Source organism: Aphelocoma coerulescens, chromosome 1 (assembly GCF_041296385.1).
Source record: "Aphelocoma coerulescens isolate FSJ_1873_10779 chromosome 1, UR_Acoe_1.0, whole genome shotgun sequence".
Taxonomy (NCBI): Eukaryota; Metazoa; Chordata; class Aves; order Passeriformes; family Corvidae; genus Aphelocoma; species Aphelocoma coerulescens.
This window is the reverse complement of record NC_091013.1, coordinates 69,676,207-69,700,323: the sequence shown is the minus strand read 5'-3', so window position 1 is coordinate 69,700,323 and position 24,117 is coordinate 69,676,207. Positions and strand designations below refer to the sequence as shown.

At 33.9% G+C, this 24,117-nt stretch overlaps 1 protein-coding gene across 8 annotated transcripts in view; it reads left to right on the top strand.

Annotated features, from left to right (window-relative positions):
- The window catches only part of NBEA (neurobeachin), a 467,531-nt gene that overhangs the window by 204,087 nt on the left and 239,327 nt on the right, over positions 1 to 24,117 (top strand). For 7 of the 8 annotated variants that reach the window (XM_069012126.1, XM_069012137.1, XM_069012124.1 and 4 more), the window contains one exon: positions 14,853 to 14,914. In XM_069012126.1, coding sequence (XP_068868227.1) covers positions 14,853 to 14,914 — 62 coding nt within the window. Of the gene's footprint in view, positions 1 to 13,823; positions 13,996 to 14,852; positions 14,915 to 24,117 lie in introns of those variants that run through there. The other variant, XM_069012151.1, reaches the window with a different exon arrangement.

The following is a 24,117-nucleotide window of genomic DNA, read 5'->3' as shown; positions in this document are numbered from 1 at the left end:
GAGAATTTTCAGAACCTTTGTATTTCTGTGTTCAGGAGTATAGATGCTCTAAAGTGGAAAAATGCATGTTCTTGCAGAACTTTTTTTCCCTGTACATATTATTCTCTCATTCTTTTATCTCACTCTGCCACATCCAAAATATTTTTGTTTGTGTGTGTCCAGGCATGCTTTCTTTCAACTGATTAAAATTACAGTAATTGACCTTCTAGTCTGTAGGACAGCATGTACCCAACATCTTGAACAAAATAAATAAATTAATAAATACTAGCAACTAAGAGGGGAAAGGAATACATAAATAATATTATGCTTTTAAAATTAGTATTAACTCGAATTAACAGCATATAAATAAAACCTTAAGCTATTCATGGTGCTGAAATTTCTATAATCCACTTTTTCATCCTATTTTGCTATTTTTATTAACAGTCTTTTTATAGTGTTGAATTGTTCCTGGCAAAACCAAGTGCTTAGATGAAGATACACAAAATGAGAAACAAAGGTATTGCATTGGAGAGATATGCTGAATCATTTTCTGGACTAACCAAAACTCAAGAAAAAGCTAGATTTCAACATATCCAGATGCGGAGTCCAACTCCTAGGAGCAAAGAACATAGACTTAGATCCATCCTAGAGGGTAGGAGATGAGGAACAAATCCATGCAAAGAATGGAGGGATTGCCAAAATAATTGGGATGCTTGGCTCCCTTAACTCAGTGCTGAGGCAACAAAGACTTTTCCTGTGTCTTGGAAGAATAGATGAGGAGGTGATGTTATTTCTGTGCTCAAATTTGGTAAAACTCCTACTATCTGGTTCTATAGCCAGCACTTTAATAAAGATGCACACACTGCAGAGGTAGCAAGAGCAGGGCACAAGAGTGATTGATGGATGGGAGATAAATGCCATGAAGTTTAATGTAAGGAGCTCGATACGGTCGATGTATCAAAAAGAAGAGATAAAATGAAGTTAAATACTACAGGATGCTATAGCCTTTCCACCAACAGAATTCCTAATGAGGGTAAATATAATTGGAAAACTTTAATAGAGCTTACCCTCAATTATTGCAATTGATATTACTTGTAGTCATTATGATTTTTTTTTTTTTTAAATATCATCTTCAATCCAGCTTCTCAAGAGGAAAAATGTCACGTATTTGCTGGATGCTTTTGAAGCTTCTTTGTGACTTTTGAGCATGTGAATCACCATTTTCTCTGTGCCACATCGTGCAAGGAATGATAGTCTGCATTAACCTTAATTTGTTTTAACATTGTCATGACTGCATTTGTTCACATGGTGATAGACAGGTGTACTTCAGTGTCAGCTAGCCACCTGCAGAAATCAGTAAGAAAACAGTGGGGATTTTTCCTTTTGCAGCTGACTACATCTTAACTGTAGATGCAGTCAAGAATATATCATTTTCCCTTTAGGCATCAAAGATAGCGCTTATGTCACTGTGAAATAAGCCTTTCTTCTGAATTTTTATATATGTAGTCATCTGTGTATATATACTAATTGCTTTTCATTTTTTTATATAAGAAGTTCTTTAATCATTACCTTGAAGCCCATTTTAGTATGAGACATTTTCTCCTTTGTCTGCATAATGAAGTTTGTCTTTTCACAGAAGCCTCATGTAAGACTCTTGCCAGCTATAGTTTGGTCTCAGATTTCAGAGAGCTCTTGCAATTATATGACTGCATAGCTTTATATGTACTTTAATCTGATTTTTTTGAGAACATGAAACTTACGTGATCACACTGGGTGAGGAGGATCAGCCTTTCAGTCCCTTGATAATTTTTTAATATGTTGGCCAGTTTCAGACAGTTTAACAGAGGTTGCTTAAAAGATGCTATTTTTACACAGTATCCCCAAATATAAATATCTGTTTAGAAAAAAGACACCCTATTTTGGGTTAGGGTGTGTTTCTTACTCACCTTCAATATTTGCTCTGCGCTATTATATGAGATATGCCACTGTTTAGTAAAGGAAGGGAGAACTGAACTGTAACTCAAAATAATCGCCCCCAATTCTTTTGTAATGTGTAATATATGGTATCTGTACAACACTATAGGTATTGAAGCATAAGGAGCAGGAAAGCAATTGATAAAGCAGGACTGAGGGAGCAGTAGGAACTCAGCCCTATTAGACATCAGGGAATCCCTGTTAGAAATCAAGGTGAACGTTAAAACTTTCTGTGGAGAGGTCAGGGCAGTGTCATTTGCAATAGGTATCTCACTGGACATTGGTCACTCTGTTCAGTAAGGATGAGGAACCTTATGGATTATTTGGTTTGTACTGGGTCAGGAACTCTGAATTGATTTGCAAGGCTAAGTTCATAATGTACTTGTTCTCTGCTGTGCCACATCCCACTCCTTCCTTCCATGTGCCCTGGATGTCTAAGTGTACCTTCTTCTCTGTCTAGGACCTTCTTCTCTGTCTAGGAAAAGGTGATGCTGCATGTTTAGCACAGTGCAGTTAAATCTAGTGAATTTCCTGAGCCAGTCCTCTCTAAGACAGTTTTTCTGAGTTTGTGGTAGGATTCCTATTTATAGGAATTTTTTATCTTCACTATAAAGACTTGCAAAAAAAATCCCAGAAAAATTTCACTCCTCTCTGAAATTAACCCCTAATTAGATAATGAGGCTGGAATAATAATGATTTACAGATAATTCTTTTCTTCAGTAAGTTAGTTTGTGTTTTCCTTTTTTACTTTAAGAATTTCTGCAAGGAATTTGTGAGATTAGGATTTTACCATGAAGAAAGCCATAGGTCATTTTGAAACAGAGCATGAAATCCTCCAATAGATATAATTTAAAATACTGCTGCTGACTGAAAACCTGCCTGCACATGTTGTAATCCATTCATAAGCAGGAAAAATATAAAGTTCATGAATTTCAAACCGCTATTTATAGACATGTCAGAAATTTGTAAGAAATTCTCTATCTATGGTTGGTATGATTAGCTCATAGTATCTTACTGAAAGGCTCCACAGTGTATTCATGTTTCTGCACACACTTTGGGGCTGATCATGGATTTTACTAAAAACCTCAATGAGTCAGGTACACATGGAGGCAGAAAACAACACCAGTTTTCCAGAAGTCTGTATGGTAGGAACAAAGAAATGTTGAAGGGCTAAATGTATACTCAAATCTACCTATTTATTTACAACTACTCCAGAGAGTCAAGGTTCAAAGCTTTGCAACTTCCAAAGTTTTTTTAGAGTGTGCTACTAGTGACAAGACAGATGCCAATTCAGAGAACTGAAGAGCAGGTACCACAAAAGAAGTCTCTATTATTTATCCACATTGAAATCTTCAAACTATAATGACCCCAACACAAGTTACAGAACATTTTTCTTTCACATAATATTCCTTTATGACATCTTTAAAGGGATATCGTTATAAATACCAGAAAGAGGATACACATTCATTTGATTTTGATTTAACTCTTGATTTACTGAAGTTCCTGTGTGCAGAAGTATGTTCTGAACAGATGTTTAACATGGCAGGAAACATTATAGATCAGAGATCCAGATAGCAACTAGGAAATGCATAGCATCTGGCACCTTTTTGAAAGTAAACCTGCCAATAATTAATTACATGTATGAGCCACTCTATCCCTGTCTAATGAGTTGGACACTTACTAAGATGTATTGGACTATGGAACAGAGGTTAACTGCTCATGCCCTCTCCTCTGTCTCTGACTTGTGTGGTCCCAGTGTAACTTAAGGGTAGAAATTGTTGTTGGCACTCAGATTATGTGTCGTTGATTATATTATCATTATTGCATTGTTTAATAATCAAGATGTCTTTACAGCCCAAAATGTGTGGAGTTCCCATTAGACAGAAATTTGGGTTCTTCTGTTGCTTTGACAATGGAGAAAAAATTTACCAAAATTGTGAGACTAATTGTAAAGTTTAGTTAGGAGAATGCAGATGTAAAATATTAATAATACATACATGCCTTCAGGAAAGCAAAAGCTGGTAGCAGTGCTAAGTAGTCAGGTTTGCTGGAAAGAAACTCTGAAAGTTATCCTTGAAAATGTAGAAGCCACTAGATGTTTGAGGTAACTAAATTACTGTTGAAAGTGCTTTTATAAAACTTATATTTTTAGGAACCAAAGAGTACCAATTGCTGTTGTTTTAATGCACATAAGGAAATGCACAAAATACTGGAGCCTTTAAAGAATAAGAAAAGAAGTTGGTTATTTGTAATCCTTGGGTCTCGCTTACTTCAGAGTATTAGCCACTTTCTCACAAGCCACTTTCTCTTTCTTTCTCAAGCTAGTAGCCTGTATTCCAGTTGCAAACCAAAAGGCCTAGAAAGGACTGATCTTTTAGACTTAGGATTCTAGAAAAATACCCTCCCTGATGTCCATCTCCCTGATACCCTCCTTGATAGTCCATCTTTGTTGTAATAGCATCCAGTTTCTGTCTTTCTTCTTGCTTTAACTTTCAGCTTTACTCGAAAATACATTTTTTAGTGAGTTTTCCTACTAAACTACTACCAAAAAAAAAAAAAAAAAGGTATCAAGAGAGCTATTTAAAGATATTTCATGGCAATATTTTTTAAAAGATTCTGGAGAAAGGTCTTAACATGTGCAGGCACTGCTGTAACACAGCCTGTAGGTGGACTCATCATATCAGGTATACAGCAGTGCTGAATGTTAACACTGGACTGAGTTGCACAGTATTTTTGTTTTAGAACAGCCACCTTTTCCCCCCGTATTATTTTCTCCTCTACTGTCCAGGTCCAAAGAAAAACGAGGTGGTATGCCAAAAAGGTATTCAGTATCTACAGGATGTTCATGCTGTGACTGAAGCTCTCCACAGGCAGAGGTTCTCTGGTTCTTATTCCACTTAATTCATCATTCAGAACTCAGCAGGGGACTCTGCCTGATTTTGGACTTGAAACAGTTAGGCTGGTATTTGCCCCAGCCCTTGTCCTCTAAAGGCTTAAAAATTGAATCAATCTACTTTATTACACCGGCAGTGTTTTCCAGAGAACTACCCAACTCCGGTAATCTATAGGGTGCAAATAACATCTCTGTATCAGATATTGCCCTGAAAGATATAAAATAATCCTTTTCCATGTAGTCTGAGTTCTGTGATCAGGTTCTTTACAAAATTAATCTCATTAGGGCTGGTCACAGTTTTTCCTTTTATATTACTTAATTTTCTCTCTGCTTATTACCTGTTCTTATGACCCAGACTGAAACATTTTAATTAGTGACCAGGTTTACTGAATTTCCTTACTGGTCCTGATCATTTAAAGGCACTTCTTCAGTTCATCCCGTTGGATATAGATTTGCTTGTTTCCATGCCTTCAAGGCTTAAAAAAAGAATATTGCACAAAAACTATAGTCTTAATTAACTTGAGAAATTACTACACTTGCATGATAAAAGTATACCCATTTTTAGAGCCTTTTTTGATAGAAAAAAAAGCGTTAATTATACTATAAACATTAATGAACCATCTAGCTTGATTTACCTAGATGTTAACAGACTCCCTACATACCTGGGTTTATTTTTGCAAGAACTAAGATACTATGTCTTTACTGTGTTCAGTGCAACTTTATGTTAAATTTTACCTCCTTCAAAAAAAGATTCTGAGATCTGCTAAACATCTATTCTCTTATGTCGTATTTTTGTCTGATGGTGTGTGGAATTTTATGATTCAGTCATTTTATACTTCTTGTCTGTGGAGATTTTCTTGCAATGAGAAACCCTCATGCTGAAAGAACTTGTCAGACAACAGAGACAGTTGTGATATGTCAAATTAAGATGGCAAAGTGATGTCAAAGCAGGTCTAGGGAGAGTCCATAACAATGTTACTGTCAAGTAAATAAAGAAAACTGAAACACGAGAAATACAAGTTATTTCTAGAGATCTATGACTGTGGTAGGTTTTTGTGTTTTGAGAGGCACTGTTTCAGAATGATTACCATTTGTCAGTAGGGCTTCAGGATAGAAGCAAGATCTGATAGCTGCCAACTAAGGTCAGCAAAGTTCAGCTTGAAAAGGGAGATTTTTTTTTTTCATTGTTATCAAATTCTCAGGAAACATTTATCTTTATACAAAAAAATTAGTTTTGCTACTCAGGAGATCACCCTGCTTAAAATAATGGTCATCTTGGCCTCAGAAATCTAGGAGTCTGCATGAGCTCAGTGAGGTTTTGTTGTACTTCCTATTTGTAGCTGCACTGGTTCATTCAGTGTGGCCCCATTGTTGCTAAAGAAAAGAAATATAAGGAAGTAAAGAGGATCAGTATAGAGTAAGTGGTTTTATTTCTGTGCAGCTTAACCTTTTCTTACCACCATTTTTTTGTCATTCACCAGGCACATTTTTCAGTTTTGTCATGCCATGATGGTAATTCTCCCCTAATAATAGGAAAGAATGTAACAGAGAACTAGAAGGAAATAATAGAAGAAAACAAAAAGTAATTCCTATGTTTACAAAAAGAGGAGAAAAACAAAAAGGAATAAGCTCATAAAATAGGGCATCAAATAGTAATAAGTTATAGAGTGAAGCTAAAAAAAGTTGGTAAATTTCAGGAGTAGAAATAAAACTTCATACCTAAAGAAAATATAACATTAAGTAATGCCTTTTCAGGGAAATCCTGTTATTCTAGAGACTTATTTGGGGTCATACCTCTGATGTATCTTTTCCAGGATGTCCTTTTTGACAACTTTAGAAAGACTTGGAAAAGGTTCTTCAGATGAGGAGAAAGCACCATTGTTGTAGTGAAGGTATAAAGTATAAACATTTGCTTGTGTTAGTGAGTGAAATTAATGTCTTCATTTCTGCTTGTATATCTCTTGGAAAATAATTCACTACTGAGGAAATAATTCCAAGATGTGTTTCTTCTAACACATATTTGAGAGGAGGTGAAGGACTGAGGAAAAAAAGAGAAAGGAAAGGTAGATGTTTCTTCATCCCCTGTGAGGGATCAGTAGGACATAAAATCTCTTTTCTCCATGTACTTAATATGTGGCAACTTCTTTGGTATCACTTGTTTTCATTTAGTAATTTTTCTACAAATTTAATTACAAAATTGTCAACTTTTTCAGGAAAAGAATGACAGGAAAGTACCATGTGACAAAACTTGAAAAATATTTAAAATTGTCACAGTTTAAATTAATTTTTTAAAATGTCTTTATCAATTAATTTTTTTCTTACTTCTTCCATTGACATAAAATATCCATGGCAGCAGCTGTGGCAGAAATTTATTGAAAATTCTGAGCCACTTATTTGAATAATATCTTAGTATAAAGAGGGAAATCAGAAGATTTTCAGGATAATATTTGAATTTTCACAGTAGACTTTTGCTTTTGGAGGAAAAAACTGGAATACTTTTCATTGAGATTCTTTCTAGATAAATAATTTTTATTATTATTATTTTCTAGAATGTGTAATTGTGCATGTTTTCCGGGCTTCTGCTGAAATAAAATGTTTATAGCTTACTCAAGTCTACCTCAAAATGCAGTACATTTTAACAGAAAAGCAATAATTCCATTTTACAGACATTTTCAAGATTAGAGATATTTTAGTTTGATCAGCTTCAGTGCAAGTGTGTTCACTGACTTGGGTGTTTTTATCTGTAGTCTAGAAAAGGACTTTAGAAGAGGAGGAAATACATTTAATTTAGAAATTAAATTCTAGTAAATACGTGTCACACCATTAAAAAAAATCTGCTTCACTTAAATTTAACAGGGAATTGGTTTTTTGTAATTAATATTTGTGTTGAATTCTTTTATATAAAAGGAATATTTTGTGTTCTTGTTTTTGTGTTGTTAATTTTGATTAGAACAATTTCTTAATCGATACATGCTAGATTGATGTACATTTTAGATCTGTTCTGTTATAGAACTTGGATAAGCAAATTATTTCACTACATCACAATGTTTGGAAGGATTTGGAAGATATTTGGAATGAGTTCTGTCCAAAGAAATACTGTTTTAAGAGAATGACATTGAAACACAAATGCATATATTGAGTAAATCCCGATGGAGCACTGGCCAAATAAAAAAATTACCACAGGCATTAAATGGAAAACTGCATCAGTTTTGAAAATCTTCCCTGGCATATTAAACTGAATAGTGGTAGTGGTTTTTATTTTATAGATGAAGTGGCATCCTTCTCCTGTGATGAATGAGAATTTTGCATCCCATTACACTAAAGGAAAATTGTCCACAGGTTAGCATAAGGCTGGACTCTTCAGAGTAGTGTGGCACTAGCGACAGTTTTGTCAATACCATTACAGCTCATGGGATTACAGTATGAAAGTCTGTAATTTTAAAAACTAAATCATGTATGCATTATAATAAATCCCTTCTCTGTGGGTACACTCTCATGGGTTTTTGCCATTCTGCGATTCCATCTGGATGTTTTGCAGCCCACATTTAGATTCCTTTTTAAGTAAGGGCAGTGGTAAAGAAGCTTAGGTTTTCTTATTTAAATAAAATAATTCAAGAAACTATTACATACCATTCTTACTCTTTTAAATATTATCCCATTATTAAGATCTGTTTTATTTTACAAATCTGCCTAAAAGAGATGATCCATTTGTGTTGGGTCTGAACAGATTAAAATCTGGGGTGTTTTGTTGACCTATCACTGTTTCTTTGAGGTGTTTATCTTAAGATGTCAGTTCTAAAGATTTATGATAAAATATTAAAAGTATTCCATTTGATAATCTGGATGATACCTTTCCTAGATTTCCAAGTAGCAGATAAGAAGAATATTGCTTATATTGCTTGTATCTTTCACCATAAAAAAACATCCTTTAAGAATTGTAACTGTCTTGATCAACTAAAAAGTGTTGCATCAAATTCACATTTGCTGTATTTTTCTGTGTCGCTCTTCTGTTCTGTAAAGGAGATTTTCCCATACAAAGAATGGTCTGGAGTAGTAATACAGCCATCCTTCATGCTCCCTAGAGTTGGTGGTAATGTCAGTCAAGGCTGCTGAAGGGATTGTTAAATCCATAACCCTGACTTTGTTACTTTAGCGAGTTACGTTCTTTGAAATAGTGTTTTCTTTCATCTAGTAAAAGCAAAGTTGTAATTATTTTGCAACATGGCTGGGGTTTTCCATCTGCAGAGTTTCTGCGAATCCTGAATATTTCCCAGCCTTTGTTTTTCGTAAATTAAGACTGTTAGTGTAATTTAAATGCCTAGAAAATATGTGACATATGTATGGTTCTAAAACCAATTTTGACTGTAATCTTGCAAAAATTTGCATTCTATTTAGTATATGTCCTTTTTTCCCCCCTAATAATTTCATGGTTTGGAATGAGAACATCTGTTGTTTCAGTTTAAGTTTCGCATACTTAGCATTTACTTTCAAATTTTTCACCAATCTTCTGTTTTCTCTCCATACTCTCTCCTTTCTGATCTGTAGGGAACTCGCCAGCAACTTGATAATTGATGAAAAACATTAATTTGAATCTAATTTTCTCTGAGTGACAGCCTATGGAAGAGAGGGAATAATGTAGATTTAAATTATCCAAATAACTTTTTTGGTCAAAAAAGAAGTCCTAAGGTTATTTTTTTGAATAAAAGTTGGATTTAGAAATATATTTCAAAAAATCATTTGCCAGATTTTGCTGGCAGAAGAAAGAGGGTTAGAAAGAACAAATAAATATTAAGGAAAACTCACATTTCCAACCAAAATATCACCATCACTTTTTTCCTAGTACTTTCACATCCAAAACGTGCTTTAGTTTTTGTTCGCGGTGAGAAATGTCCTTGAAACTTTGTTGTGCCACTCCTAACAAATGTTGAACAAAGTATAAGGGAATAGTCTATCAAAAATGAAAACCCAATTTGTGAGTCGTAATTACCGGTAGAAAATTCCTACTCTGTCTCATGGCACAGACATCGCTGAGGGTTATAGGAAGAGATATCACAGTATGAATCACCCATCGTTATAGTGAACAATTTGAAACAATACAGTTTTGTTTAAAGCACATGGAAGACTATAGCACTAGGTAATAGAAAGTAGCTTACCTTACAAAAATAAAAGTTACAATGGAGAATTATAGTGTTTTGTGGTTTTCTTTTTTATCTAGTTTTAGGTTGTTTTGCTCATTTCTAGGTACATTTTACACACTTTTCACATGTTACTAAAATAATGGACGTAATAGCATGTGTGTAGTTTTTCATAAGCATCTTTTACTATATAATGTTCCTGTAGTTTTGATGACATGCTGTAGAGGAGTAATAAAGAACAAGTTTTCTTTCTGAACTGGGTTAAATGGATTAAACTTTCTCAAGCATTTTACGTAGCCGTACCTGAGATTTTTCAGATAAGCAGAAGCTATAATTGAGTGGAAGATTTCTGCAGGCCCTAAAGTTTTGCTAATTGCATCTTTTTTCCTAAGTCGAACATGAGCTATAAAAACATTTAACTTTTGTTTTTGCTAGTATTACAATTGATTCCAGTTCCAATAAGGGTTTAAGTTGACACAAAGTAAAATCATTGAAAGAAAATGCAGCCAAACCTTGATAAGTACCAGATGAAATTGTGGTGGTATTCAGTAAGACTCATACACACATTGTATTAATAATAATAAAAAGAAGTTCAAAACCATGATCTTATTTCATAAGGATTTTTTTTTTTTAAATTGATATTATCAGCCTACATTATATTTCTTCAAAATGGAAATTCACACTGACTAGTTCGGCATGGTGACTTGGAGGTTTTGAACCCATGACTTCATTAATGCCACAGGCATGACTAAAACAGTATAGTTGAAATTAATCTTTTTTTAGACATTAATAAGTCATAGTGAAAAGAAATAATTAGCATATCTTTGAGCCAACAGAAGAACACTGAAATAGAAGTCAAGTAAACCAGAGCATTTCAAGATAATTGCCAGGCATACATCATTTATTCCAGATTAGCCAAGGTCATGCACTTGATGCTCCCAGTTTTTGCATCCATATATGTGGTCATTGTTGCCATCAAATTGCTGAATTTTGATGGCTATATTTAATGGACTGAGAATAGACCATGAAGAAAAGTACTAAGAACAGCAAATGTAAAAACCACATACTCCATTCAGTTCAACAGTGACCTTTTTAACCTTGCTGTACGCAGGAAATATCCACTTGTATTTTAGTAATTACATTAGCTTCCTTAATGGCATTTGATACAGATGGTATAGGAAGAACTTATCTGCAGCTGAAGAATGCAGGCAACAGTTTTAGTTTGAGTGGCAAATACTTTTTCCCATTAGAGTTAAGGAGGGGGAAGAGAACAGAAAATAGATTTGTGTGCTCTCTTCAATCAGAGAAGCCATTATTTTTCAAAGCTTGTTATCTTTTTTTCCTCATGTTAAAACTAATAAAATTTTACACACACTAAAAATCTCTATTGAATCCTGCAAAACAGTAAAGAGGAAGAAAAAATACAGTTGTTAATACATTTGGAACTTAGAAAATCTATAAGAAAATTGTTATTTATTCTGATTAGTGCTACAAATTCTATTTTTAATTTTATGAAGATACCTCAACGACTTTGTGTCTTCTGTCTGGAAAATGGAAGGAGAACTTTTCTACACCTCTTTTAATTTTTGTCTGTCAGGACATAGACTGCGTACTGGGGGAATTTTTTTTTTTTCCTGTGTGATGCCAAAAGAAATGAGTGAGTTCACACAATTTGGTCTCCTAGAAGAGAGGAGGGTGCAAATTTAGAAACTGAAAGAGTAATAAAATGATCTTTTTTTTTTCTGGTCTAGGAAGGAAAAGTTAAATAGGACAATGACAGTGGTTCTTCCTAAACTTGCTCCTGCAGATTTGATGATGTGGGATCTTTGTAATGCAACCAGAGATTGCATTCTGACAGTTTTCCCTAATAGGCAGAAATGGATCTGTCCTCCATTAGGTCTGATCTGTTTTTATCACTCTCTACTATTGACTGCACAACAGCTCTTGACAGTAGATTTTGAAGATTAATTGTGTTTTGCGTAACAGGAAAAAAATCGTTATTTATTTCAAATCTTAACGCTCAATCAGGAAGAAGTGAAAATGGGAAGAAGCACAATAGAGCCCTTGGAAGCTAGGAGGGAGGAAATGGAGCATATAATGGAGGGCACACACTTTCCCTCGTGGTTTGGGTGGAAGGAATCCCTGAAGTAGGATTAGGAGGCTGATAAGTAAGAAATTTTATAAGTGAAATGGCGGCCCTGCTGAGTGTTTTGCATTTCTGTATTCTGTTTTACTTCAAGGAATGTATGATATGAATACTCAAAAGTGAACAAAAGTATTTCTATTTCCTTCTTACTACCCATCAAGGTGCATAGGATTCCCCATTTTCTGTCTGGGCTACTCCCAATTCTGCTTATTTATAAGTAGAGTGCTGCACACTTAATTTCTGCAGTAGACTAAGACAAACATCATTGACACTATGACCTTCTTTAATGAGACTTTCCTCTCTCTCTCTGTATTTTCATATGAGAAAAGTGCTACAGTCTCTAAGATAATTATTTGTTTCTTTTGGACATGGAAACCAGCCTCTTTTAATACTAGTGGTTATGAGAGGTGTTAATGGCTATTACCAATGGGTTGTTTCATCAGCAGGCAATTAAAGAGCTGGTTACAACTAATGGGCCTGCTGATGTGCTAACCAGATGTCATTTCTGTATCCTTCTCTTTCTCTTTCTGAATTTCATCAAAATCAGTTTGATTCTCCTTTCCAATGCTAGAATGCTATATCCAAGCTTGCAGTTGATTAGATGTGATATCCAAAAGTTATCAAGGTATGTCCTGAGGAATAGTGAAAACACATCAATTTTATGTCAGATGACCACTTTACTTAGACCCATAGAATTATCAAGCTATTGAAAAGTTAGATATATAAAAATTCTTATTGTAAAATAGATAATCTTGATCTAAGTAATTATGACTTCCTTCAAACAGAGTCTGTTTTGTCATGTCTGCAGCTTTGTGTTATTAGGACTAGATCATCATTGTTATCTGGATGATAATTATGAGTATTTTTCCTAGCTTTGTGCCATTTTAGGCGTGTTTGTTTCAGTCCACACTTCAAAATTTTTTCATATTGTTTGAAGCTGCACAGGTAGCATAAGAATCCTCAACTGTCTTTGAAAGTTAAGAACTTCCTTAATTAATTTAATTTAATTAATTAAGCCCGAAAATATTTATTATGTGTTTCTCTTTAAAGCATATATTTTACATCAAGTTTTCTTTTTGAAACCTTGGTGCAGATATAAAGACATTACTGCTGATGCATAATCACTTTTATGTAACTTAGTTGGTTTCTTTTTCATAACTGTGTATGGTGCTTATTCTGGATACAATTGTTCTTTTGATGTAAAATCAGAAGTAAAAAGACGTTCAAATTTAAAAGATTTCAGCCTGGGGATGGGTTTTCAAGGGCATTATTTTGCCTTAGTCATGTTTTAGTACACCTGAGGTCTGATTTTAAAAGATGATGTGAATGTGTGACAGAACGGTTTGGTTATTTTTAGTTTTACAGAATATGAAGTGAATTCATAATGAAAGAGACAACATTCTATGATGAAATATTTGATGTGTCTGTGCTACCTGCATTGGCTTAACTGTAGAGTTCAGTCTTCTGTTTGGATTTTCTTTGTCAGCTTTCAAACAGTGGAGGTAGCCTGCAGGTGATAAGTATCTCATTAATCTTTCTGATTCTCTAGCACTTGAGCATGAGAATAGCTGATCAATTACAGCAATTGTCTCCCTAAATGAGCTTTGCACATCTGCCTCTTATTTCATTAACTGTCTGCCCCTATATCTGATAGAATGGAAGCCTAGTGGCTTCTTACAGCTTGTTCTGTGTTGCTGTACAATAAGGATGGGGTTGTTAGCAAAATGGGCACAAAAGGGTATTTATCCACTACCCGAAATAAATATACATGCTATTGTGTAGGAGTGCTTTTGTCTCTAATCATTGTTTGTAGAAACCTTCTTAAAGCACATTAATTTGCTTTCCAGCCTCCTATTTAGTCCTTACTGGTAAGCTTATTTGTGAAATTATTGTTTTTTATAATGCAACCAAAGTGGTTCCATGCCCTAAAGCATCATATCTATGTCTATATGGTTTTAGATAACAGAAGCTAGCACATATAAAATTGACAGTATAAGTCAAATTTCCTGCAAGTGTCCTTACAATGCATCTTTAAAATACTTAGATATGATATCCTTCTCTCAGAGAGTAAATTTGCATTTCCAAAGATGCAAACAAGTATTTGCAATAGTGACAATGTTATTAGGTATTTATTATTTAAATTAAATACAAAACAATGAGTTAACAGACTACATAATTCAAGGTTTGTTTTAAGAAACATGCCCTACAAATTATAGGGTTACGATTTTAATAAAAATAAGATTTCATATGAATGTCTCTTTCATTAATACTCAAGCTTTCAATTACAGGATAATCAATTACCAGATGAAAATTAAAATAATTTCTACGCAGAGGCTTTATTCTTTACCTGTCATTAACTGACCACTTTATTCTTAAGAATTTACATGATTTAATATTCAAAAGCTATTAACTTATGTTTATCATACATTAAATTGCTTTGGATTATACCAATATTTATTTATTTAAATAACTGAGATAAATGCCAAAAATAATTAGAAAACATTCTGTCCTGAACTGGTGTAGATCATTCCAGGTGATTCTTTTGAACATTTAAATGCTCTTGAAGAATCTGAAGTTCTCAGTTAATTTTGCTTGAAACTTGTTTTAATCTGTTTGAGTTATAAAAAATATACCTTTTATATATTTTATGGATTTCTGGAACCATGGAGCTATAACAGCAAAATATCATCAATCTTTTAAATTAATTTTTGATTGTTTATTGCAGGTCTTGTTTGTATGAAGTCGAGTACTTCAGTGGTTGAATTGGTTATGCTGCTTTGTTCACAGGTAAGACATTCTCTGGTTTTGATTGTATTAATTTCCTTGCATTGATCACTGCCAGCCTAAGAATTGTATCTGGCAGTTTGTTTCATTCTTCCATTTCATTATAAAAAATTACAAATTACTTTCTGGTAATATATAAATTGTATATTTTTTTTAAAATATACATTCCATAGTTTTTCTATATTCACAGGGTATACAAGGTATATTTGCATTTGTGTTCTAAAAGTGTATGGATGCACATTGTGCATTTTCTCTGTGTATGAACTCTCAAGCCCATTCTTATTTAGAATATGTAAATAGGATACTGTGTTCATAATTTTTTGTTGAAAACTGTCTTTGAATTAGTGATTTTTTAAAACTTTACTTTGTGCTGGCTTTACTACTTTTGATATAAATGACAAAACATTGAATATTTTACGTAGCTGTCAGTATATAAAAAGCAGAGGAACATGGTTTAGGTAGCCCTCAAGAACTGGCAGAAGCAGAATATTCCTATATAAAAAATTCTGTGGTTAATTATTGGAGCTTTAACACAGCAGTAATGGGTTTCTCAGAAATTTAAATTAATTAATGTTTTGAAATGCTTTCACAAATAAAATACTTAAAGCTTAAATAATTTCTCATACTGTTTGGATTATTTACATCTCAATTTTCATATTACTTGTTTTGATAGAAGTGTTACTGGCTAATTTTATATATATAACCCTTTACTGGTAAGAAGTTATCAGCGAACATTTTAGAACTTTGTTCCTTTTGTAATACGTAAGAAAAATATGATGGCCCAACAGATCCAAATAAGTTTACAAGTTTTTATACTTCTCTAAAAACTTGTAACAACCTTTCATTAACCAGGTTCCCCACAGCATTATAATACCAGTTCAACTCAAACCAAGTTAGTATATAAAATGCCCAGGTTGACTTATTATATAATTTTCAAAGAAAATTACTTGTTTGTAGCTTTTCTTAAACATTCACTGTTGCACATTAACAGCATACACCAAAAATATACTGCAAACAAATGAGTTTCTAGGGACAATTGAAATTAAGATATATTTTTGAGGAATCTGTCTGAAAATAATAAACATCTACAACTGGTTTTGGGGGAGGGTGTTCCAGCTTACCTTGCCCATCTGTAGGTTGCATTTCTTCAAGCTTGTGTCATAAGGAAATCATTAAATCGTGTTTTCCTTTTTTTTTTTTCCCCTCTTCCTTTTTTTTCTTCCTCTTTTAGAGGGATATCAGTTAGGGAAAAGTAAAAGAAAAATACATCCCTGGCAGGAATCCTCAGTGGGATTTCAACTTCAAACCATCTCTAGCAGGGCACTTGAAAAATTTGTTACCTAATGGTGAAGTCCTCGGTTCCAAGAAAATTCCAAAAGATCCATTAAGGCTTTTGAGCTCTATGTTCATGTCATACAACTTTTTTTCTTTTTTTTCTTTTTTTTTTTTTTTTTTTAGCAGCTCTTGTAACATTTTTTTGAGGGAAGGAATAACCTACAGTCCTTTCTTCCCTAGCCCTTGGTTTTACTGCAGTTCTCAGGAATAAAGTGGAATGTAGCATTAGGGTCTAGTGTCTTTGATGGCCTCATCATCTAATCATAGGTTTAACATTACTCATTTGCTGGCTCCAGGAATTCCTGCCATTAAGGGCCCTAGAGATGAAACTTTGCCTCAAATATTGATTGAAAGGAAGAGAGAGAAATTTAAGCTCTTTCTGTGATGCTCTTTCTTCAGACATCTCAGTAAAGCTATGTAACAAATGCAGCAAAAATCAATTTATTTTTATGACTACTATACATATTGGGTTTTATTTCAAATTATTTTAAAAATAAGATTCGCTTTATACCTGGAATAACGTGAAGAGCCTGATCATTTTAAAGCTTCAAACATTTATTTATTTTCTTCAGTGTTTGCTTGAAAGAACTATTTTTCTTCTACCTAATTACTTAGGGAAATTGCAAGCTTTTAATTTTTCTACCCCATCTGATACTTCAGGGTTGTTTCCTTGTCTTCTAAATATGGAAGATTTTGTCTCTGGCTGTCCATTTATTAGTAACTACTTCAAGAGCCAATGCTGTAGTGTTTGCTGGGAGAGTCATGGTAATTGTTTCTACAGGAACTGGTCAACAGGGGGCCATAGTGGTGCAAATTGCAGTCTCCTCCCCTCACCTTCCTGACTCCTGGGGTGTTTCTTCTGAACAGTTGCATCTCCACAGGATATTGTGGTTTATCCTATAGGTCTAAACAAACCAGTCTGTAGTTCCATTCATCTCCAGGGGAAATGTTGTTGTTGTTTTTTTTTTTTTTTTTTTTTTTGCTATTTCCATTTTAAAACTGTCAAAAGAAAAGATGAGGTAAATGCCATGAAAATACTAATACATAAGATGGCTAGAAGAAGAGAATGACAGGCAAATATCCTAATCTAGACTAATGTTATCAGAACTTGGAATTAGGATTGTAGGAGATGCTGTCCGCAGCAAATGAGGATAGCTCATCTCTATAAAAAGAAGAGATAGTGCTACCTGAGTTTTTCCATATGATAAATTGAGCAAAATGGACTGGAAAGACTATATAAGGTATAGAGTTTGTGGGTTTTTAATAATCCCAGTGTAAATAGGTCTTTTTCCTCCTAACATGGGTAAATCCTTCATATATTCAAATTGAATGACATTTTACAGATTATGTAGGGAGGGAAGTTTGAAATGTGTCACTCAAAAGATGGATGACGATAATAAAAACCTTTGAAAAGTACAATTTTGTTTGCACAGAATAGAGTAACTTTAGACATTGAAAAGGAAAGGGAAATGCAAAGTTTGTTTTCCTTTCATTTGCTACAGCAAATTAGATGCTTTTATGCTTTTTATGTTGGAAATTCCATGTTAACTACTACAGATTAGCAAGGATGTCAGAGTTTTTTTTCTTATCTGAGCTCCTGAATAAAATCAACATTGCCAGCGGCTCACATCCAAGGTATGGTCTAAATTTACATGAAATATCACATTACAAATGTCTGAAGGTACATGTCATGGATAATTCAGTTCATATGGGCAGCCTTTTAGGCTCTGAGGGATATGCAATCAAGCCTTTCCCCCAAAGGAATTTGGAGTTTCTGTGAAAAATACATTTTGAGTTTTAAAGGAACTCCTGTATGGATGGTACATCATTTGTAGGTTTGGGGAAGAACAAAAAGCACTACTCTGTGTTTTCAGAATCTTTCTTGTACTGTGACTTGTATTATATCTCTTTCCTAGTATCACTTACTGCACTAGATTAAGATTTAGGTTAATTTGAAGGCTTTGTTTTCTGTATTTCTTATATAAACCATAATCACACATCCAAATACTTGAAAAAAATTTTTCTAGATAATTGATAATAAGCATGTAATGATTTTCACTTTTCCTAAAATAGGCACTTCTATTTGGATTTAGGCTATTTTAACATAAAATGGATGAAGATGTGTTATGTTTGACAAGATCTGTGCTTGATTAGCTGGTCTTTGTTCCCTCAGCCTAGTTGAGGATGTCACAGCTGTGTTGCTATTGGAGTGGCAGATTTCTTCAATAAGCCATGAAGTTTAAAAAAAGTACATCAACTTTTGCAGTGTAGTTCCTTCTTACATCAGATTTAGATTTCAATTACTTTTTTTCATATTCTTTTTTCTTTTTTTTTTCCGCTAACCAAAACGTTACAATAGTTCCTAATTACTTCCAGATCTTTTGCAGATTCTTCTCTTTGGGGACACAGCTTCTGAAGAAATTGAGCAGTTGTGTCCCAAATGAGTTTTGTCTCATGCCCCTTGTATTTTTCTGTATCTTGTCTATTAAGAAGAGAAATTTATTTTCTTAAAAAGAAAATAGTGTATTTTCATTTAAGATATCTTGCTACTCAATCTGTTTAAAAATATAATTATTATAAGGTTAAATGCCTCATTGTCCTAAGTGGCAGAAAAAAAATTGAAACAATGTCAAGAAATTAGTCCCACTCCAAGGAGAGGTGTAAAAACAAATGAACAAACAGAAAAATATCCCAAAGATTTTCCTGGCCAGTGTAAATTCAAAGGAAATCTGGCTGAGGAAATTTGGTGGTTGTTTTATCTCTGAGAATAAGGGCCCATAAACCAGGCACTGCAAGGATTTCAGTAGACACCAGCGCATCTAAATGTACATTTTGCCTCAAAGTATGGGATAGCTCTTCAGAAACTGGCAATTGTTCAACACAGAAACCAAGCAGAAAAAAAATCTTTTTCTCGTCCCTACAGCTGACCAGAAGAAGCCCTGAAATGTGCAATTCATAAAATAGAGACACAGTCCACAATTCTTGGTACTAAACCTACTGTATTCAAGGCTTTCTATTAGAGTTTAAGGAGGAATTGTCGAGCTCTGCTGTGCAGAAACCTTTTTCTTTTCATTATAGATTTTCCTCTTTTGTAATACTTTTTATCCATTTAGTCTTGTTGCCCTTATTAGATCAACTTTAATTATACTTCTTGGTCTCCCTCCAGAGGTATTTCTAGAGTTCTCATAGTCTTTAATTTTTGTTAAATAAGTGATATCCCTTTCAGAGTAACTGTGATAGCAGAACAGTTACAGAAGTGTTTGCTATTTGTCTTTTTGACATCAACTGCAATAGGAAAGGCCGAAGATAAGTTAAATAATGACTGCTTCCCTTAAGTCTAAGGAAAAAATGAACCTGCAATTTAATCTACTTAGGAAATTAAGTATGATATAACTTCAGTGATGAAATTAGAGTTGGTTATGCAAATTTCTATGAGGATATAATTTTTTAATCTTTCTTTTCCTTATCACAAAATGAGTTGGGTTTTACCTTTGCTTGCGTTTCCCTTTTTGTCCTGTTGCATTATCCACTGTCTCTGTTTTCATACTAGTGCAAATAGGAGACAATACTGCATATAACATCACTGCAAAAGTCTGAATTAAAATTTGGTTTTGTAGAGGAGAATGATGCAGAGAAACACACATGCAGACGTACAGAAACTCAATGTTTCAATAATCCTTTTTCCAGCATATCTTTAAAACATTTATTCTTACAAAGAGTTCTGCATCTGCTACTCTACTTCCATCCTGCAGCTTCTTCTCTTCTAACCCCACTTTGGTACCAGTGCTGATATTACAAGACTAACAACACGTGTGAGAACTGCTAAGCCATTTTTCCTCTGGTTTAGTGGGTTAAGCTGACTGAGAGCCTTGTTCAAAAGCCACCAGAGCTACTTGAAGAAAAGGACTCAGGATTGAAAAACTGGGAACACAAAGGAGAAAAGAGAAAACCCAACTCATGTTTTCATGGCAGCAAGATGTAAATTCAGATCTCTGCATCTAATGGACTCATACTCTTAGGCTACAGTTTTAGTGGTCAGTTTAGGCTTCTCTCTGGCCAAGATCACGCTTGCGGATGTATCATCTTTTCTCCATGCCTAGCTCCATATTGCTGCTTGATCCCTTTCATCAATATATGTAATGGTGGGAACAGTCACATCAAACCAAAAATTAACTAAGAGTAAAAAAGTTATTTTTAACTGATTATGCTTCTAGAGTAGCCATGAAAACAATATCTTATAGCAGGTGGCAGATCGGATGGCTGTGGCTCTAGGAAAGGCAGGTTGCCTCTGTGACAGTCAAGATGCAAGAAAGGAATTTTGGCATTTGATGGGAGAAGTTAGAGCAATAGCAAGAAGTTTAAATGAGCAAAAAAACCCCACAGATTTTTGTGTGCTGGACAAGGCACTAGAAATGTACATGAAATTGTCAGCAATGTCTCTCCAAAATGAGGCTTTGTATCTTCACACTTTACCACAGGCTCAAATTTAAGTTCAATAACCAAAATCTTTGTAGGTAAAGCTAGTACTTTCTAATAATAGTCTCATCCTATTTGGACTACATAAAGGTCCATTGAGAGAGAAGCAATATTTCTACTGTGTCCTTCCACAGTATCAAATATGGTACAGCTTAAACACGTACTTAGGTTCTGATGTTGATTTTGGGCTCTTCATAATCCACCACATAGCCTATACACAAATAGGTTGTTATACACAGAGTAATTTCCAAAATGAGCTCTGGTATAAGCTACATGAGAAGCAGAAAAATTTTCCCTTTATATGGTTTTTTTTTCCTCTAAAATTAGGTTGTTTGCTGGGGAGAGGGTTTTTTGTGGTTTTTTTTTTGTTTGTTTTTCCCCACCTCAGCATTTCTCACCTTCTTTAAGGAATTCTGGTAAATGATCTGGAAAACTATTTTCCAAAAGATGATAGTTTTTCATTACCTTTTTTTTTTTTTTTTTTTTTAATATACACTAAGAGGGTATCAGAGAATTTTCTTGCATTGTCCACATGTAGAATGTCTTCCAGCCCAATCTGTCTTCATCTCTTGGTCATCTGCTTCTGATAATCTAACTTTCAAATGGAAACCATTAGTATATTCTTTCCTACTTGTTGAGCAATTTTGCTTTCTTCATCATTCTGCAAAGTGTCCTTACAGATTCCCATATATTCACCAAACTAATTCTGTGTTTTGCTTTTAGTAATAAGCAGGATGTTGGTTTTTTTTATCTTATACCAGAGTTAGCATGAAACTTCTGGTCCTTTCTCTTCCCTGTCCTTGTCAGAGTGTTTTTGTCAGAAAATGTTAAAGAATACACATCAGTGAGATGCTGATCTGAACAACTTCTGGATTCATGGCAAAACAGGCAGGATCAGAAAACTGTAAGAATCACCTTCCCCATATCTTAATGTGGCAAGGTATCTTCCCCTGACTTCTCTATAAAGCTGCCTACACAATTGAGAAGAATCTTAGATCAGAAGGAAATACCTAAAAATCCATCGTCACTTGGTATTCCTTAAAGAGCTGAGAAAGGGTACAAAAGCTCATTACTGGAGACCATCATTAATTGTAAATATACCATAGTTTTCAGGAGATTCACTATAATGAAGATAATATGAGGAGTAGTTTTCTGTATATCCAAAGATTTTTTTTTTTTTGGCAGACTTCAAATTACTTAACTATTTCTAACATCAAAAAGTGGTTGAGTAAAAAGTGGACTGGCTTTTGGGATTAATAGCCATACGTAGCATACATGTTGTTAATAATAATTTTAGCATCTCTTAAATGAAAAAAAAAAAAAAAATCCAGTCAGGAAGTAAGCTCTAGAAGTTGTGGAGATACGTGTATCTTGTAGCACATATCTTCTGTCTGTATTAGAAGATAGGCAGAATGTCTACAGGATGATGAAGGTTAATTTTGTATCATCTAAATTGGCCATTTCCCTAGTGTTGTTTAAATAATATAAATGTTTTTGCAATTGTAGATTTTTTTTTCTCTTTTCTTTCAAGATACCAATGAAATGTTCCTCTGGGAATGTTTGACTTCATTTTCAAGATAAATTGGGCCATTAACACAGGTGATCAGAAGGGCAATGGGTCTGTATGTTTCCAAGAAAGTGAAAAATTAACTTACTATTTCAAGTCAAGAAAATAGAGGAAAAATGAGGCTGTAGTCTTGTGAAACTGAAATCTAAAACTTTCTATTACCTTTGTTTTATTAAATTCATGTTCACATAAATAGTGTTTTGAAAGTTTCACATTCTTTTCCTTTCTGTGATTTGGCCAGAAGCCAGGAGTATTCAAATACTTGCAGATTTTCCTTTCAGGAGGATGTCGTCAGTCATTCTTGCAACTTGCTTATTGTGGGAAATAACCTCTTTTAAAATGGATGACCAATTACACAAGCCTAAAATTGAACCCAAATTTATTGAACTAGTAGACCAAAGATAGATTTTATTTATCATCTATCAGCGTATCATATGTGAGTGTGAGAGAAGTATACAGGCAGTGTTACTGGAATTCTTAGACCTGATTCTCATTCTGAACAATAATGCAAGATTTTAAGACTCCAATATCTTTCGGTAAATTCTTCTAGGACTGGTAGGGACAGTTCTATGACCTTAAAAACAGAATAATCATCTAAAAAAGTTATGAGACTGTGTCAGTTTTCCTGTTTTTACCTGTTTTTAATGGACATGGTTTTTTGCCGTTAAAAAAAACACAAAACATTTCCTACATCTTGTAACATTTCTTTTGAATATTTCCTCCTAAATGAAGTAAAGCAAGTTACTGGTGATTTTTGGATATGAAGTTATTGTTGATTTTAGGAGGTAACTCCACAACATGGAGTTCAATCCCAAGCTAAATTAAGTGCGTGTTGTGAATTGCAAACACATTTTTATAGTTTCCATTTCCTTCTCCAGATGAAAGCTAGCACCTGTTCGGCTCCATACAAGATTTTCCACCAAATATATTCAAGGGTCTAGAAAGAAGAAAGTTGATATAATAGAATTTCATCTGTCTCAATAAGTTTTAATTAAAATACAGTGATTAAAGAATTGAGGTGTCAACTGAGTTATCAACGTCTTAGACTAGAAAATTCACTAATGTTCAGTATGACAAAAAAAATAAACCTCAGATCAATTTAAGACACGGAGAAGAGAGAAGTCCAATGAGAATGCAATTGAGTCTCACAGTAGCACCTGTGGTTCAAGGAGAAGTGTAGGATGATTACTACACCAGGTATCTCTCCATTCAGTAACTGCACTTCTTTGAGAAACTTGAAATTTATGACACAAATTTAGACTTCCTTGCAGAAAGTGGAAAGGGTGAGAGAACTCTGAGAATCCCTGTTTAAGATATTTTCTAGACATCATGAATAAAAATTTAAAAATTGTAAGCAAAAGATTATTTGGAAAGAAGTATAATATAAACTAAAAGAAGTTCTGAACATGCCGAGCTTAGTTGTTCCTTTTACACCCCTCCACTACTTTTTTCCAGTGTGAATTTTCTGTTAGCAATTTAAGATGTTGCTAAATTTATTCATAAATTGTGTCTGGACTGTTTTTTCCTTTTTTTTTTTTTTTTAATGTGTACTGGAGATTGGAGAATTTTAAAGAAATAGAAGAGTTTCATAACAGGTTTCAGTATGAACCTTCTTCAAGGAGATAGTACTGATGCATTCTTTATGCAGTGACACTTTTCAAGAGATTACAGAATAGATGAGAAGTTAAGTGGGTATAGGAAGGTAGCAATTTCCATTATCGTAATAATTTAGTACATTTTTTATTAATAGAATTTAGTAGAATTTTGCATAATATAAATTATTTACAACAAAACCATGCTGGAAGTAATTGAACTGAAGGTCTAAAGT